The sequence below is a fragment of the Mixophyes fleayi genome, chromosome 1, assembly GCF_038048845.1.
Source record: "Mixophyes fleayi isolate aMixFle1 chromosome 1, aMixFle1.hap1, whole genome shotgun sequence".
Classification (NCBI taxonomy): Eukaryota; Metazoa; Chordata; class Amphibia; order Anura; family Limnodynastidae; genus Mixophyes; species Mixophyes fleayi.
In genome coordinates, this window is record NC_134402.1 from 289613749 (window position 1) to 289627425 (window position 13677).

A 13677-nucleotide genomic window follows, 5' to 3' on the forward strand; every position below is an offset into this window, starting at 1 on the left:
TGTTTTTTGAAGTTCTGAAGTGAGGGATTGTTTAAGATGCACAAGGAGAGAGCGGATATCTGATATATCTTTTTTCGTTGCTGGGACATCCTCAACTTCCATTTCCTCGTCTCTAGCTGACCGGTTACGTGGAGATGAAGAACCCGCCGCACTTGGTTTATTCTGTCTTGAAAAGTGCTGGGTAATTTCGGCGTTCTGCCCTCTTTTAATCTTAGAGGTGGCTTTACTCATGGTTAAAGTGCAGGAAAATAAAGCTTATTGCTTGCGTTTAGGAATGATGAACCATTCTGTTAATGCTCTGGACGGACGCAGCCTCCCGGCCTACATCTCCTGAAAAGTGTGAGTCGGGTAAATGCGGTGGAGCTCACATGGAAGACACAGTAGGGCCCTCTTGGTATCAGGGGTTAACAACAAAATGTATCTTCTTAATATTGTTATTGGGGACCTGCAATTTTAATAAATGGCCATTGGGTGGCAGTCAAGCACAATGCTGGAAGTGCAGTGGAGATGAAAAACAGTTGCAGGCTTTATTTACAACGATGGCCACTAGGTGACAGTGTAACCGTGTAGCCTTATCGTCTGCAGCTCTTCCCCAGGTCAAGACTGGTTTAATATCTGGGTACAGGGGCACTCAGGCACGTTGCCAGGCAGCCTGGACTGGCAATTTCTCTCCCTACTCCCTCACCTCACAGCCTCAACCGAGCAGATGGGAGTGCAGACACTTCTATGTTGCCATGGCGACCAAGCTCCACGTTCCTCTGTTCTACTCAGCTGGAGGTCCCAGAATGCACTGCACTGCTCCCACTGCCGGAAACAAAGGGAAGAATGGCGCCAGATACTTCCGGTCCTCCCTGTTGCCTAGATCTCACGAAGGGCGGCTTCGGAACAGCAGGGCTCTCCAGGTAAACAGAGAGCAGTCCTCTCCAACTGCCCCCGCCACTCAAACAGGCTCTGGGCACTCCTCAGTCCCGTTCAGTACCCCCGCTACTGATGCCGCTGTCCGGTGCGCTCTAAATGCCCTGCAGACCAGCCAAACGGGGCTATTGAGTTTCTGCTCTCAAATACCAGGCAGGGATCGCAATAGTCAGCGGGGGGGCGCCCGCGCCTCCAGTCTCCACAGATCGGGTACTCGCTGGGGCAATAAACCGTACAGGCACTTGATATTTACAGCAGGCAATCTGTGCCCTCCTGAGCTCCTGCCCAGCTATTCTAGGAGCAATCTGGCTTCCTAGTATAGCGTTTTTAGATGTAAATTAAATATATCTCAAGGGGAGCTCCACTACTACACGTCCGCTCACACTGGCCTCCAAGCCACGCCCCGCACACCTGCGTTTTTATGAAGAATAACGCGGGGATCTGAGTCTGCCCCAAAGGGTAAATTGTCTAAATGTAAAGCAAATAGAGAAGAGAAATATTGCCATTCTTCATTGGAAACTGACACAAATTTGCTATTAGACAGTCATGTACTCCAATTCTCCCCAGGGGAGTTTTTGCATGAAAAATAAAAAGTGGTGTATCTTGGTATAATTATAGTGCTCAGTACATGGGAGATTATTGTGAGGAATAAACGCTAAATGAATTGATAAAATTCCATATTCTGTAGCGCCCTACACCTAAAAGAAATAAGTACATTTTGGGTGATGAGTCAAGGATTAAATCTAAGCAATAAGCCTTAAAGGTCAACTCAGTAATGTGTCCTAAACTATTTAATATTTTTATTAATGTATTGTTAATACTGGGGGATGGCATATAAAGTGTAAAAGCCATGTGAAGTTATGCTAGCTACATATTAATTGAGATACAATTTTGGAAATCTGACATGGACAGTTAAATAAGTAACACCCTTAGTGCAAGGCACATGGTACAAAGGCCAATAAGGGCAGTAATGCATAAAAAAGGCAGATAGATGCACATGATACAAGCATAATTTTACCCAGTAAGTGCTAGAAACTTGCCAATGTGTGCAGTGTGTGCACCTTTTTAGAAAGACATATAATTGACATGAATCAGATGCAAGTACTTGTATTAAGAGAATGCAGGGGGGACATAAACAATTAACATACACTAGTAGAAAATCCACACAAGTACAATAAAAGCTGGTTGCAATGTTCAAATCATGGTATGCTCTGCATCCTCAGGTAGAGTAACCTGACTGAGTGATCTTGACGTTTCCAGCGCTGTGCAAAAGCTATATATTTTGCACAAATTGTTCTTACGAAGATTTCTTTATTCTGTAGACTTGGTATACCATGTAAATACTTTAGATATATCAGTACTAGCAGATATTTTAATAGTTATGTGTAAATATTTTGCTTGTCTTTACCTCTTAAAAGTGCTTCAAAGACATATAGAATATATTACATTTGCTTGGAATGAAATGGTAAAAAGACGAAAGGGAAATTCAAACAGCAACAGCATTAAGACTGTTAAATATTTCTAATTGGCTTTTATAGAATACTGTCTTATGTATGACAAATCACTCTCTGCTTTGTTAGGGTCTTTGTCTCTTTGTGAGCTCTCCATTTGGACATTTTATATTTGTTACTCTCTCGTTTCTAACCTTAAGTTTAATTATGATACAATATTTTTATTTTAATAGGTGGTTTAGCTGGAGCAGCATCCCGGATCACGAGTGCTATGGCTAAAGGTGTAGCGGCCATAACAATGGATGAGGAGTATCAACAGAAGAGGAGGGAAGCAATGAACAAACAGCCAAGTGGTATCAAGGAAGGTCTCACACGTGGAGGAAAAGGCCTTGTATCTGTAAGGGACTTTTTGTAATTTGTGTGACTGGTTTTAATATGAATCTCATGCTATTTAATTCCCTAATAATGAACATTATACATTCCATAGCAGTCAAGCCAGATTTAGTGTCAATATACCTCTATGGGGACAGCCGCATTGGTTAATTTATTAAGTTGGTCATTTTCAGCTAGATCTAGCTGAAGCCTCTCCGACAGAAAGCTAAGATGCGCATGCTCATAGCATTTTATCCATTTGCTGTTAGTGTTAGGCTACTGGTGAAAAAAACAGTCTTTGTGAAGGAGATGGTCTTCGTGTTTCCCAGAGCAGCCCCAGCAAGATAAATTACAGCGGTGTTTCATTATGCATCGTTACGATTTGCAGCCATGCATATTAATTGTTACTGCAGTATATTAATACATAGACTCATTTATCTTTAGCTTAAACCATCACTATGCACAACAGGGTCTTTTTTTGTTTTTCTATTTTTTTTTACATGGCCGTGTCTCTCCTCAGCTTATGTATATGACAACAACCGCAGATGTTCTATGTGCGGCCTGCCAGCCTGATGTTATATTGTCATGTGTGCGTGAAGACCCGGGTACCGATGTGGTGAAGCCAGCCTGGGCTAAGTCTTTAGCCAGTACGATTGCTGAGATTGCTCAGCTGACCCATGCTCATGAATGGGGGGTCCTCCCCAGGTTCCATCAGGTTCAGAGGTTAATTTGGGGGAACATAGACCTAGCCAGGGGCCAGTGTGTCCCATGGAGGCATCCCAGGAGGAGCAACTAGGGGCAAGGAGTTTGGCAACTTCTGTGCAGGGTTTAGTCAGCTTTTACTCCTCCTTAGAAAGGATGTTGGATCCTGCAACACCTCTGGACTCTTTCGCAAGCATAGATGTTTGGTACCTCAGCGTTAATTGGGGTCAGATTTGGATGATTTCTTCCTAAACAAGGACAAAGTTGTTGGCGGTTTGGATGAGAATACTTCATACTTTGAAGAGGATCCTTATACCCATCAGGGAGTGGATGATCTAATACAGGCAGTGCGCCTGGTATTGGCCATCCAAGACACAGAGGTTCCAGATATTGCTGGAACCCCACTCTTTAAGAGGAAGGCAAAGAAAATCGTTTTTTTTTCCTTCCTCTCCCCAGCTACAGGACTGGCTGGGGGAGGCATAGTCCACACCAGACCATAAGTTCCAGGTGTCCCGCAAGCTGCAAAACTGTTATCCTCTTCCGTCAGAGGATTGAGTTAAGTGGGAAGTGCTTTCCAAGGTGGATAACTCTGTATCGAGGTTGTCCAAGACAACAATTCCCATTCCCAATACAGCAAGCATTAAAAATGGTTTGGACTGTAAGGTTGAGTGCACACTTAGATATATTTTTGTGGCTGCAAGGGCCTTCCTGAGACCCATTTTAACCTCTGCATGGGTTAACAAGGCGTTAGGTGGTCAAAAGCTGGCAGACCGGGATGTGAATTGTTAGTGGAACAGATTCAGTGAGCTACAGAGTATTTGGGGGTGGCGGCATTAGATGCTGGTTTGATTGCAGCTAGGATTTCAACTTCAGCAATTTCGGTTCGTCGCACTATCTGGCTCAGAGCTTGGGAAGCTGATGTTGATTCCAAGCGGACTCTAGAGTCTATAACTTTCTCTGGGGATGAGTTATTTGGACCTAAGCTGGATAAAATTATCTACCAGGCCTCAGAGGGAAATAGTGCTTTCCTAGAATTAGAGCAGTGAGATTTTGCTCGGTTCGATTCTCAAGGGAGTTTCCATCCAGGAAGTCTAGGAGCCAATACCCCAGGGGGAAAATTACGTGCAGGAGATCAGCCCAGAGGGGAAATTTGTAGAGGGGGAGACAAGCTTGCAGAGCTAGATGCCCAGGGGCTAAACTCCCTGACAAATCCCTGGTATTATGGGCATTCTGCTCACACAGATTCGTTTGTGGTGGGAGCCAGTTTACTTATTTTCCAGGATCAGTGGTTAGAGTCCACCACGAATGCCTGGGTGAGACAGATTGTCTCAAGGATACAATATAGACCTGCTTGGATCCCCTCCCAGAAGATTTTTTTGTACCACAGAGCTTCCCTCAGACAAAACGTCTTGCTATGCGAGAGGTTATTCAGATTCTGATTGGTTCGGGCGTGGTTGTCCAAGTCCCGGAACACCAAAGAACTTCTGGGTTTTACTCAAACATTTTTCTGGTTCAGAGACCAGACTGTTAATTCAGGCCCATCTTGAATCTAAATGCCCAACACCCAGCTCCGGATGGACAAATTTAAGATGGAGTCCCTGAAATCAGTATAGAAAGCCATGGAAAAGGACATGTATAAGGTGTCCTTGTATTTCAATGATGCATATCTACACGTGCCTATTTGGGAAGGACATCATTGCCTTTTCAAGTTTTCCACGTTCCAGTGGAAAAAAAGATTATTCTCTGTCTGGATGATTTGTTGAAAAAGGCAGAATCTGCAGCTGTTCTTCAGGCTCATATGCAGGAGACTGCTCAGACTTTAGAGTCCTACGGGGGGATTATGAATCTCAAAAATCCAAACTAATTCTGTCTCAGCGGATGGTCTTCTTGGGCCTATGTTTCGACACCCAGAAACAGAAGGTGTTCTTATCGGCGGACAAACTTTTATCCTTGCAGAACATAGTAAAGTCTTTGTTGGCTTAAAGACAAGCTTCCATTCATTTCTGCATGAGAGTTCTCGGCAAGATGGTGTTGACGTTCGAGGCCATCCCATTTGCCCAGTTTTATGTCAAACGGTTTCAAGTGGAGCTTCTCTCCAAGTCGAACAAATCTCTATCTCTCCAATCAGGTCATACACCATTACCAGAGGGTTCGTTACTCACTCCTTTTGGTGGCTGAGGGGGGGGGGGAGACCTTTTTTCCAGGAGGTCCTACATATTCACCCCTCTTATGTTTTCCTGTGGCTTCATGGGATCTAAATCTGGTGTTAAATGCCTTACAGCATTCACAGTTTGAACATGGATATGGTAGAATTAAAATTCCTTTAGGTTCTGTTTAGATTTAGGTGTACTTCATTGAGTGACCTTATGTTTGCTAATCTGTCTCCAAGTTCTGAATAGCAGGCTTTTATATCACAGAGGAAACCTTGTTAAAAGAAGTATTTTGCATAGCTTGACACAAAGTGAAAGAGTGTGTCACTTCTTCCACCTGTAGTTTATACACTTATTTTTGGGGTCTTTGTATAAAAGTTGGGCTGTGTGCACATTGACAGTTCTAAAACCATCAGGTTATATTTCAAATCTCTAGGAAAAAATGGACTGTGCAGATGCATACTGTATAGAAGAGGATGACAGCAAAGACAGGGAAAAGTAAAACACATCCCCCCCCCCCCGACACACACACACTTTCTGTTTTATTATCTGCAATTTAAAGGGCAACACCAGAAAAGTAAAAAAATATATATTTATCATCTAAAAGCTTACACCCTAATTGAGAAGGAGAATTACATTTCTTGGTGGATGGATCCATACTCTGCCGTTTAAATGGGTTTATATAGATATACACTCTTAGGGGGTATATTTACTAAACTGCGGGTTTGGAAAAGTTGTTGCCTATAGCAACCAATCAGATTGTAGTTATCATTTATTTAGCAAGTTCTACCAAATGCAGCTAGAATCTGATTGGTTGTTATAGGCAACATGTCCACTTTTTCATACACACAGTTTAGTAAATATACCCATTAGAGTGCTAATCTGACCAATGCAAACTTAAATTATATATCTATTGGTTTTGTTGTTGGCCTTTAATATGATATAGCCACACTTTGTTCTCTACTTTGAAAACCAAGATGGCGATTTTGCTTTTGTTTTCATTGAAGACAACCCAGCCCCCCAAAAGAAAGATTTTTTTTTTGATCAAATTTGCAAATCTGCTTTGGAAATACAGTATTTTCGGTTATGATTGGGAGATCTATTTTCTGTGCCCCTCTCCCAGGTAACAGGTGTTACATTTGTATGTAATAACTTTTAGGTAGTCAAGTGTTTTATGTTTGCTCTTCTTTTTAAAGTGCATTGTTCTAAAGAGTTTAGTTGCTGTTACTTGTGGATGGTATGTGTCAACATCATGCTATGAATGTGAATGACTATTTATTTTCTTTCTCCAGGGCTTTGTCAGTGGTATAACTGGGATAGTTACAAAACCAATTAAAGGTATAGTGAATAATTCTGCTGAAGTGATAATGTTCTAAGGGGGTTTTGTGCCAAGGTCGCTAATATATCACACAATGTATTTATTAGGAGCTCAGAAAGAAGGTGCAGCTGGATTTTTTAAAGGAATTGGCAAAGGATTAGTGGGAGCTGTTACCAGGCCAACTGGAGGCATCATAGACATGGCCAGCAGCACGTTTCAGGGCATCAAGAGGTAAATCTGTTGTGTACAATGTTTTCTGTAATACAGTGTGTATACTAGTGCTCACTTGCTTGTACTTTTGTTGTAACTAGTTGCTCAGGTGAATAAGGTTTTGTGCAGGTGAATTAAACTGACCACAGACTGGTATATGCCAGCTATCCTCTATTGAAAATATTTTATATGTTTCAGTGTTGTGCTGCGAGGATAAATATTCTCAGTAAAAGGTCAAATCAGGGTCTAAAAAAGGCAGTTCGGTCTGTGGTATTTGTGACCCTTAATTATCTGAATGGTCCTTTAACATTAAATTCATGGTTTCCTGTGCATAGTAACATTTATAATTGTTTTCTTCTTAAATATGATTCAGTCAAACTGTTTTTCTCATATATTTGCCACAATTACAGCTCTGTACTGTATTTTATCGCTTTAGAAGTTAGGAAATTATGATGGATGAAAACTCTTCAACTGTCATTAGAGAGCTAATCTTCCTTTTACCTGTTGTTTTCATAGCGCTACAGTCAATTCAGACGAAGTGGCGAGCCTGCGCCCTCCACGATTTATACATGAAGATGGTGTCATACGGCCGTACAAGTTGAAGGAAGGCGCTGGCAGCCAAATGCTACAGGTGATGGCAACGGAGTTATAGAGACAGAATCCATAATCCTTACCAAAGATGCAGAAATAGATTACATGCTCTATATAACCTCTGCGTGTTAATGCTGGGTTAAAAATACAGTCAGATTCTAAAATACAAATTTGTGTTTTTAGGTATTAAAAAAAATATGGCATGTCTCATGCCATAATAAGAACCGCTGATCTACAATAATACATATTGCAGTGTAGTGTGCTGCCTAGACCAAGTTCTTTAGATGGGAATGGCTACAAATATGTTTTCAGTACATATATGTCATCTGGATCACATGCAAAAATGTCATGCAATAGGTTTCATGGAATCTCTCAGGGAATTTCTGTGACATAGAAAATCCTTCTCAGGACAGAACTAGCCTAGACAAAAGTACAGAAATCAGCCTGTATTCTGGTTGACTATGTCTTAACTTACATCTCTGTGACATTGCCACTGTCTATTTTAAAGTTCAAATGTAAACTTAATTTTTTCTTTTTTCTTTATAAATTGTTTGATACTGATGAAAACAAGTGAAAACATGTTATGCATCCAGTTTTTGCACAGTAAAACTTTCATGGCATCATTTGGTTAATGGTGAACAAACATTCTACCATCCATTCATCCGTCACACTTTAACCACTGGGTGGCATTATTCATTTGTTTGAAGATATATTTTTCACGCAGCACTGTAGTTAGCTCATACTAACATTTCAATAATACATTTAAAGTAAAACTGCCACGTGCATTTTCATGTATAGTAGGTCACACCATAAAATGATTTCCATGATTCTTCGTATTTAAAATGTACCCATTATCTTTAAACATACTTTGGCCACTTGGTTGTTTGAAAATGCAGCATTTATTTTATCCTCCGCACTCAAGAATGTTCATTGTTATTTTAGTAATCTATTTAGGGTGTAGCTACTGTCTGCATCCACTGTATGTAGTTAATATACACTTTTAATATGGGGAGAAATCAGTTATTTTTTTATTTCAAAACCGTACAAAAGGAAGTGAAAAGTAAAACAGAATTTTAATTATTTATATCTATATTCACATATTACTGTGTGGATATATGCATGTTTTCTGTTTTACTTATTTTTGTTTTGCTTGTCCTGCCAAAAGACAAGCTAAAACACAACTACACCTGGCCATAGAATTGGTAACATGCATTGGATAGGGCTAATTTTACATACTTAAATGAACAGTTAGTTATATGGTAAGTCATGTTAAATACATGCCTAATTAAGGACTAATGTACAATCAGTCAGTAATACTATAGCTGTTTCATATTGAATGTGAGCATTTGTTTGGTGTTACATGAAGAGAATACTCCATTGCAAGTAGATACTTTATTAAATTAGGCTTAAATTAGTGTCCGCACCAATGCTGCCAGGCTATCCTGCGCACCTTTCAGTAAGGGAATAAACAGACGTCTAACCTCTTGGTGAACTGGGAACATGGTAATATCTTGGCAGGGCTAATGTTAAGTTAACATGCAGCAGTGATCTAATTGCAAGTGACACAAGTATGTCGTTACCAAAATGATCAGCGTTGCAATATAACATACAATGTTGGCTGCGATTTTGACTTATTCTTGAGAATTATTGTTAAGCGCAAGGGCCTCCGTTGCGAGTTTACCCTATTTGCAGTTCCCCAGGGTAACAGGTAAATATGCCTGTCCATGGCCAGGGCATTAATTTAAGCACAGCAGCGTGGCAGCAGGTGAAGAGAAACAAGGAGTGAGGAGCAAGGCAGGGGGAGGGGGGGGGCACATTAGATATGAGGAGCTTGTCAGTGTATTGAGAGCAGAGGAGCAGGTCACTTTGTTGGGAGCAGGATAAGAATGGACAGGAATCGGAGGTGAGGAGCAGAACAAAAGATACAACTTTGGGATTAGGAAATTCTTACATGGCCAGAGTCTTACCAAAGTGTGTGGGCAATGTGTATTAGTAGGAGGTCTATGTCCACAGCCATCTTTGTATTCATAACTTGTTGGACACTTTATTTAATATGGTCATCATACTATTAATGCTTTGTTGTGCATTTGGAACAAAAAGTCACCTTTTAAACACAGTTTAAAGCCAAATTTGCAGTATCTAATAATAGATGCTACTGCCGATATTGCATTTTGTATTTGTCTTTGAATGTTCTCACACATGTATTGTGCATGGTCACTGCATTTGTTTTTTTTTTCTTTTCATATTCCTGTAAATTTGTATTCATGTTTCATATAGAACACCATTGTCCTATAAACATTCATTGTTATCTATAAACTTAGTGACATGCTATTAAAGCAGGAGGACAGAATATTTTGTTATTTTTTACATTAAATTTCAAAAGACTTGTATTTTAAAAATAAATTCTTTATTTGAAACCATTTGAATTTGTTATTGTTTTCTGACATTATTTATTTGTATTATTTTACATTATTATTATTATTATTATTATTTTACATCAGACATGTTTTTTTTTGTTTTTTTTTTTTTTTATACATAGTCTTACATGCAATGTTCATGGTGAATGATAAATATGTGTCCAATTTTTTAATGCACCTGGCCTCAAGATAAAATGTTTATCAGCATAAAAAAATTATAAAGCAAATAGGTCTTTTTTTTTTCTTTTTTTTTAATAATAATTGCTGGGCGGGCAGAGAATATCATGTATTCCTGACCACCCATGTGTTCACTGTGTAACATTAGTGTGTGTGTCCTATAGAGAGATCCCAAGTGTCTGCTAGTGAACTTGATGTGTAAAGAGGCAACGTACTGCGCAGGCTGTCAGAAGTTAGGCTGATTTAGGGAGAGAATGACTTTGCCATTCACCAACTAGCAGTGCCAATCAGTATGATATTACCACCTGAGAGCAGAGCTTTGTAGGACATGATGGGGGGTAAGATTGTAGCCGGGTAGGGGTGTAGCTATATACATTTCTTTGGAAAAGATCGGGGCTCAATGATCTGTATTCTTTTTACATTTCATGCTATCATATATATATTTGTAGAGAACAATGACAGTTAGTTGCATCACATCTATGGTGAATTCTATCATATAGCCATTGGCACCAGACTTACTCAATAATGGTAATTTTTGGAAAATGTAGTATGTTGTATCTCAGACATAGGGGACATTTCATCTACTTTTGCTAAGCAGACAGCCGAGTTTTATTTAGCAAAATGGTTTTATATTTTGGTACTTGCTTTATTGTATGCATGTCTTTTAAATGTGTTCTAAATCACTGGTGCTTATTTACAAAAGTAATTTACTGTTAAGAAAATTGCAGAAAGTGCAATGCATGTTTGCACTATTAAAGATTCATAATGCTTAGACCTTCTCCATTATTTTAAACAAACATGCAAGTGCATGCATCATAAAATAGTAAAACTTTCAATTTGCCCTCTACTGCTGAAAGAAAATGTTTTACAAGAAACTTTGAAAAGTTTCAAACTAGATTTAAAAAATGAAAGCTGGATTTTTGCAACATTTGGTTACAGTGTAGGTTTTGAAAAACCCATGGAATTACATGCTCTATATGCACCACACTTGTCATGTTTATTATTTTGTGCAGAGTAATATATATGTCATAATGTCCTGAATAAATTATAATTAATTTATTTATAGGCACCAAGCAAAATGGAAGCTTATAAACTATTTGCATATTTATAGCTTGTTTTGTAATACAAGTACAGTACCAGTAATACCATCACTTATATTACTTCCTTTGGATCTTGAATCCAGATGATTTGCAGCAGTATGAATTAATTAATTGGAAAAAATCTTCATAAGCCTTAACTTTTCCTTAACTTTCCTCCTGTGCTTGTTAGCAGATTCGCACTTAAAATCACCTGCAGTTGAGAATCTATCTGGGCTGTATGATAACAAAATATCATATGACCTCACAGCAGTATCTGACCCCAGTGCAGTGAGTGCTACAGCTGAATTGAGATGAAGTACTGTGTTCTTTACACTTCTGGGTACTTTAAGATTCACAATTCTTATTGTTACTTTAAGAAAGCCCTTATTTTTTAGAAAATAATTAAACTATATCACCACTGCACTGATCTCTATTCCTCCACCACTGTTTCATTTTTTGCATTTGCATTTTTTTTCTTCCTGAGGCTTATTTAAACCTCAAGAAGAAAATATTTTATATGTTTGATTTTTGCTCTTATATAGCTGTTTTGAAGAGTGTCCACTTCTTGATGTCATTATATAGCAAATGTAGCGCATGGTATGACCAATTTATTGCTTTAATATGTGGATATTTATTTTAGTTGCATTATTGGTTTGCAAAATAAATACTTTATCACTCCCAATCTTTTCTAAGGCATCATATAAATTACTACTCCTATACATTGCAGCCTGTTTCAGTGCTTCTGTAAACAACTAGTGTAACTAAGTTTAATTCCTTGTCCATTTATGATTATTATATCATAGATTTGTAAGGTGCCACAGAGCTCTGCAGCGCCGTACAGTAGTGAAAACAGTACATGCATAAAACATGGACATACAAGGTAGAGAAAATAAATGCAGACATTAGAACATAGGGAATGGAGGGCCCTGCTCTTTAGAGAGCTTACACTGTGCTATGTGAATTTACTCATCTATATTCTGACAAAGCAAATGAAAGCTTGAAAATACCACATGTCTGATTGGGGGTGGTTGTATTTTTTTTATTTTTAATAAGTGTCAAATATATTGAATATAAAGTAAATAATAACTCACAGTATGTGGATTTAAAATCATGTTTACACACAATACATCATATCGGATTGTGTAAGACAACTTAAATTAACTTGTGTTTCATGGTGTAAAAATATAGGCTTTGATTGCAATTTGTTTTTAAGAAAATGTTGAGCAGATTGTTGGAGTTTAGTTCTAACTCTTGGGTGCTAGGGTCTTTGTATGCTCTCTCTATGTGTTTTCTCCACATTCTCTTGTTTCCTCCCACTGCATAATCTATCTATTTTGAAGGACATTTCTAATACAATTTTATTAATGATCTCTTTTAGGCCTCTGAAATTATGAGAAAAGTGTGAGTGAGTGCCCCCTAGTGATTCTATATGTGCAATGCATACTATTACTATATGCTTACCCTACATTTAATATGAATATGAATAAAGCCTCATTAGAAATGGGGCAGATGGTTTTATTATAATTTCAGAAGGCGAATCCAAAGGAAGTTAAAAAGAGGATCTGAAGGAAAGTTAGTCTGTCCAGTAACAAAGTAAAATATTTGAAAACTGAAAATATTTCTCACGAGTACAAAATCATGCACACTTTCTAAGGTGTATAAATCATTCTTCAGCTTATTGTCAGATTTGTGAAGAGGTAACACTTTTTTTTTCTTTAATTCTATCCCGAAAGATTTGCAAATTATTGTTTTTAAGTTGTTTTGCTTCCTTAAGGTAGAAAGTAAGCATGTTTCTTAAAGTTGTTTCCAATGTATGTGCTCTAGACATTTCAGCAAAAGCATATGTCAAGTTTGTGAAGATAGTATTGTGGGCTCTTATTTCTCTTTTCCCATTCAGTAGAACAGAACATAGCATGCTGTCACAATTACTGTAGTTTTTACATTGTTGCAACAATCTTCACTCCATTAAAAGGTTAACTCAGTGATGCAGAGAAGCTGATAAAATAAGTGTTGTTTTTTAACTATAAGACATCAGATAATGAATAATGACCTGTCTTCAGACTGAAAAACAGCTTCAAGATGGCCACAGCATGTTACATACTATGATATAACTGTGTCTTTGAAATGACCAGCCAATTAGTGGGATAAGGGTATCCACTGCTGGTCTGATTAGGATTTTCCAAGACTGTTTTTCTATTTAGATAAATACTGGAGTGATCATTAGCAGAGGCTGATACTACAGTGCCAAGAAAATAGGGCTTAGTGTGCGGATTGGTTGATGCATAGCCAAGAAAG

At 38.5% G+C, this 13677-nt stretch overlaps 1 protein-coding gene across 3 annotated transcripts in view; it reads left to right on the forward strand.

Moving 5' to 3' along the window:
* The window catches only part of VPS13A (vacuolar protein sorting 13 homolog A), a 243599-nt gene that overhangs the window by 215999 nt on the left and 13923 nt on the right, over positions 1-13677 (forward strand). For all 3 annotated transcript variants that reach the window (XM_075211020.1, XM_075211019.1, XM_075211021.1), the window contains 4 exons: positions 2600-2763; positions 6883-6928; positions 7016-7139; positions 7635-7749. In XM_075211020.1, coding sequence (XP_075067121.1) covers positions 2600-2763; positions 6883-6928; positions 7016-7139; positions 7635-7749 — 449 coding nt within the window. The remainder of the gene's footprint in view (positions 1-2599; positions 2764-6882; positions 6929-7015; positions 7140-7634; positions 7750-13677) is intronic.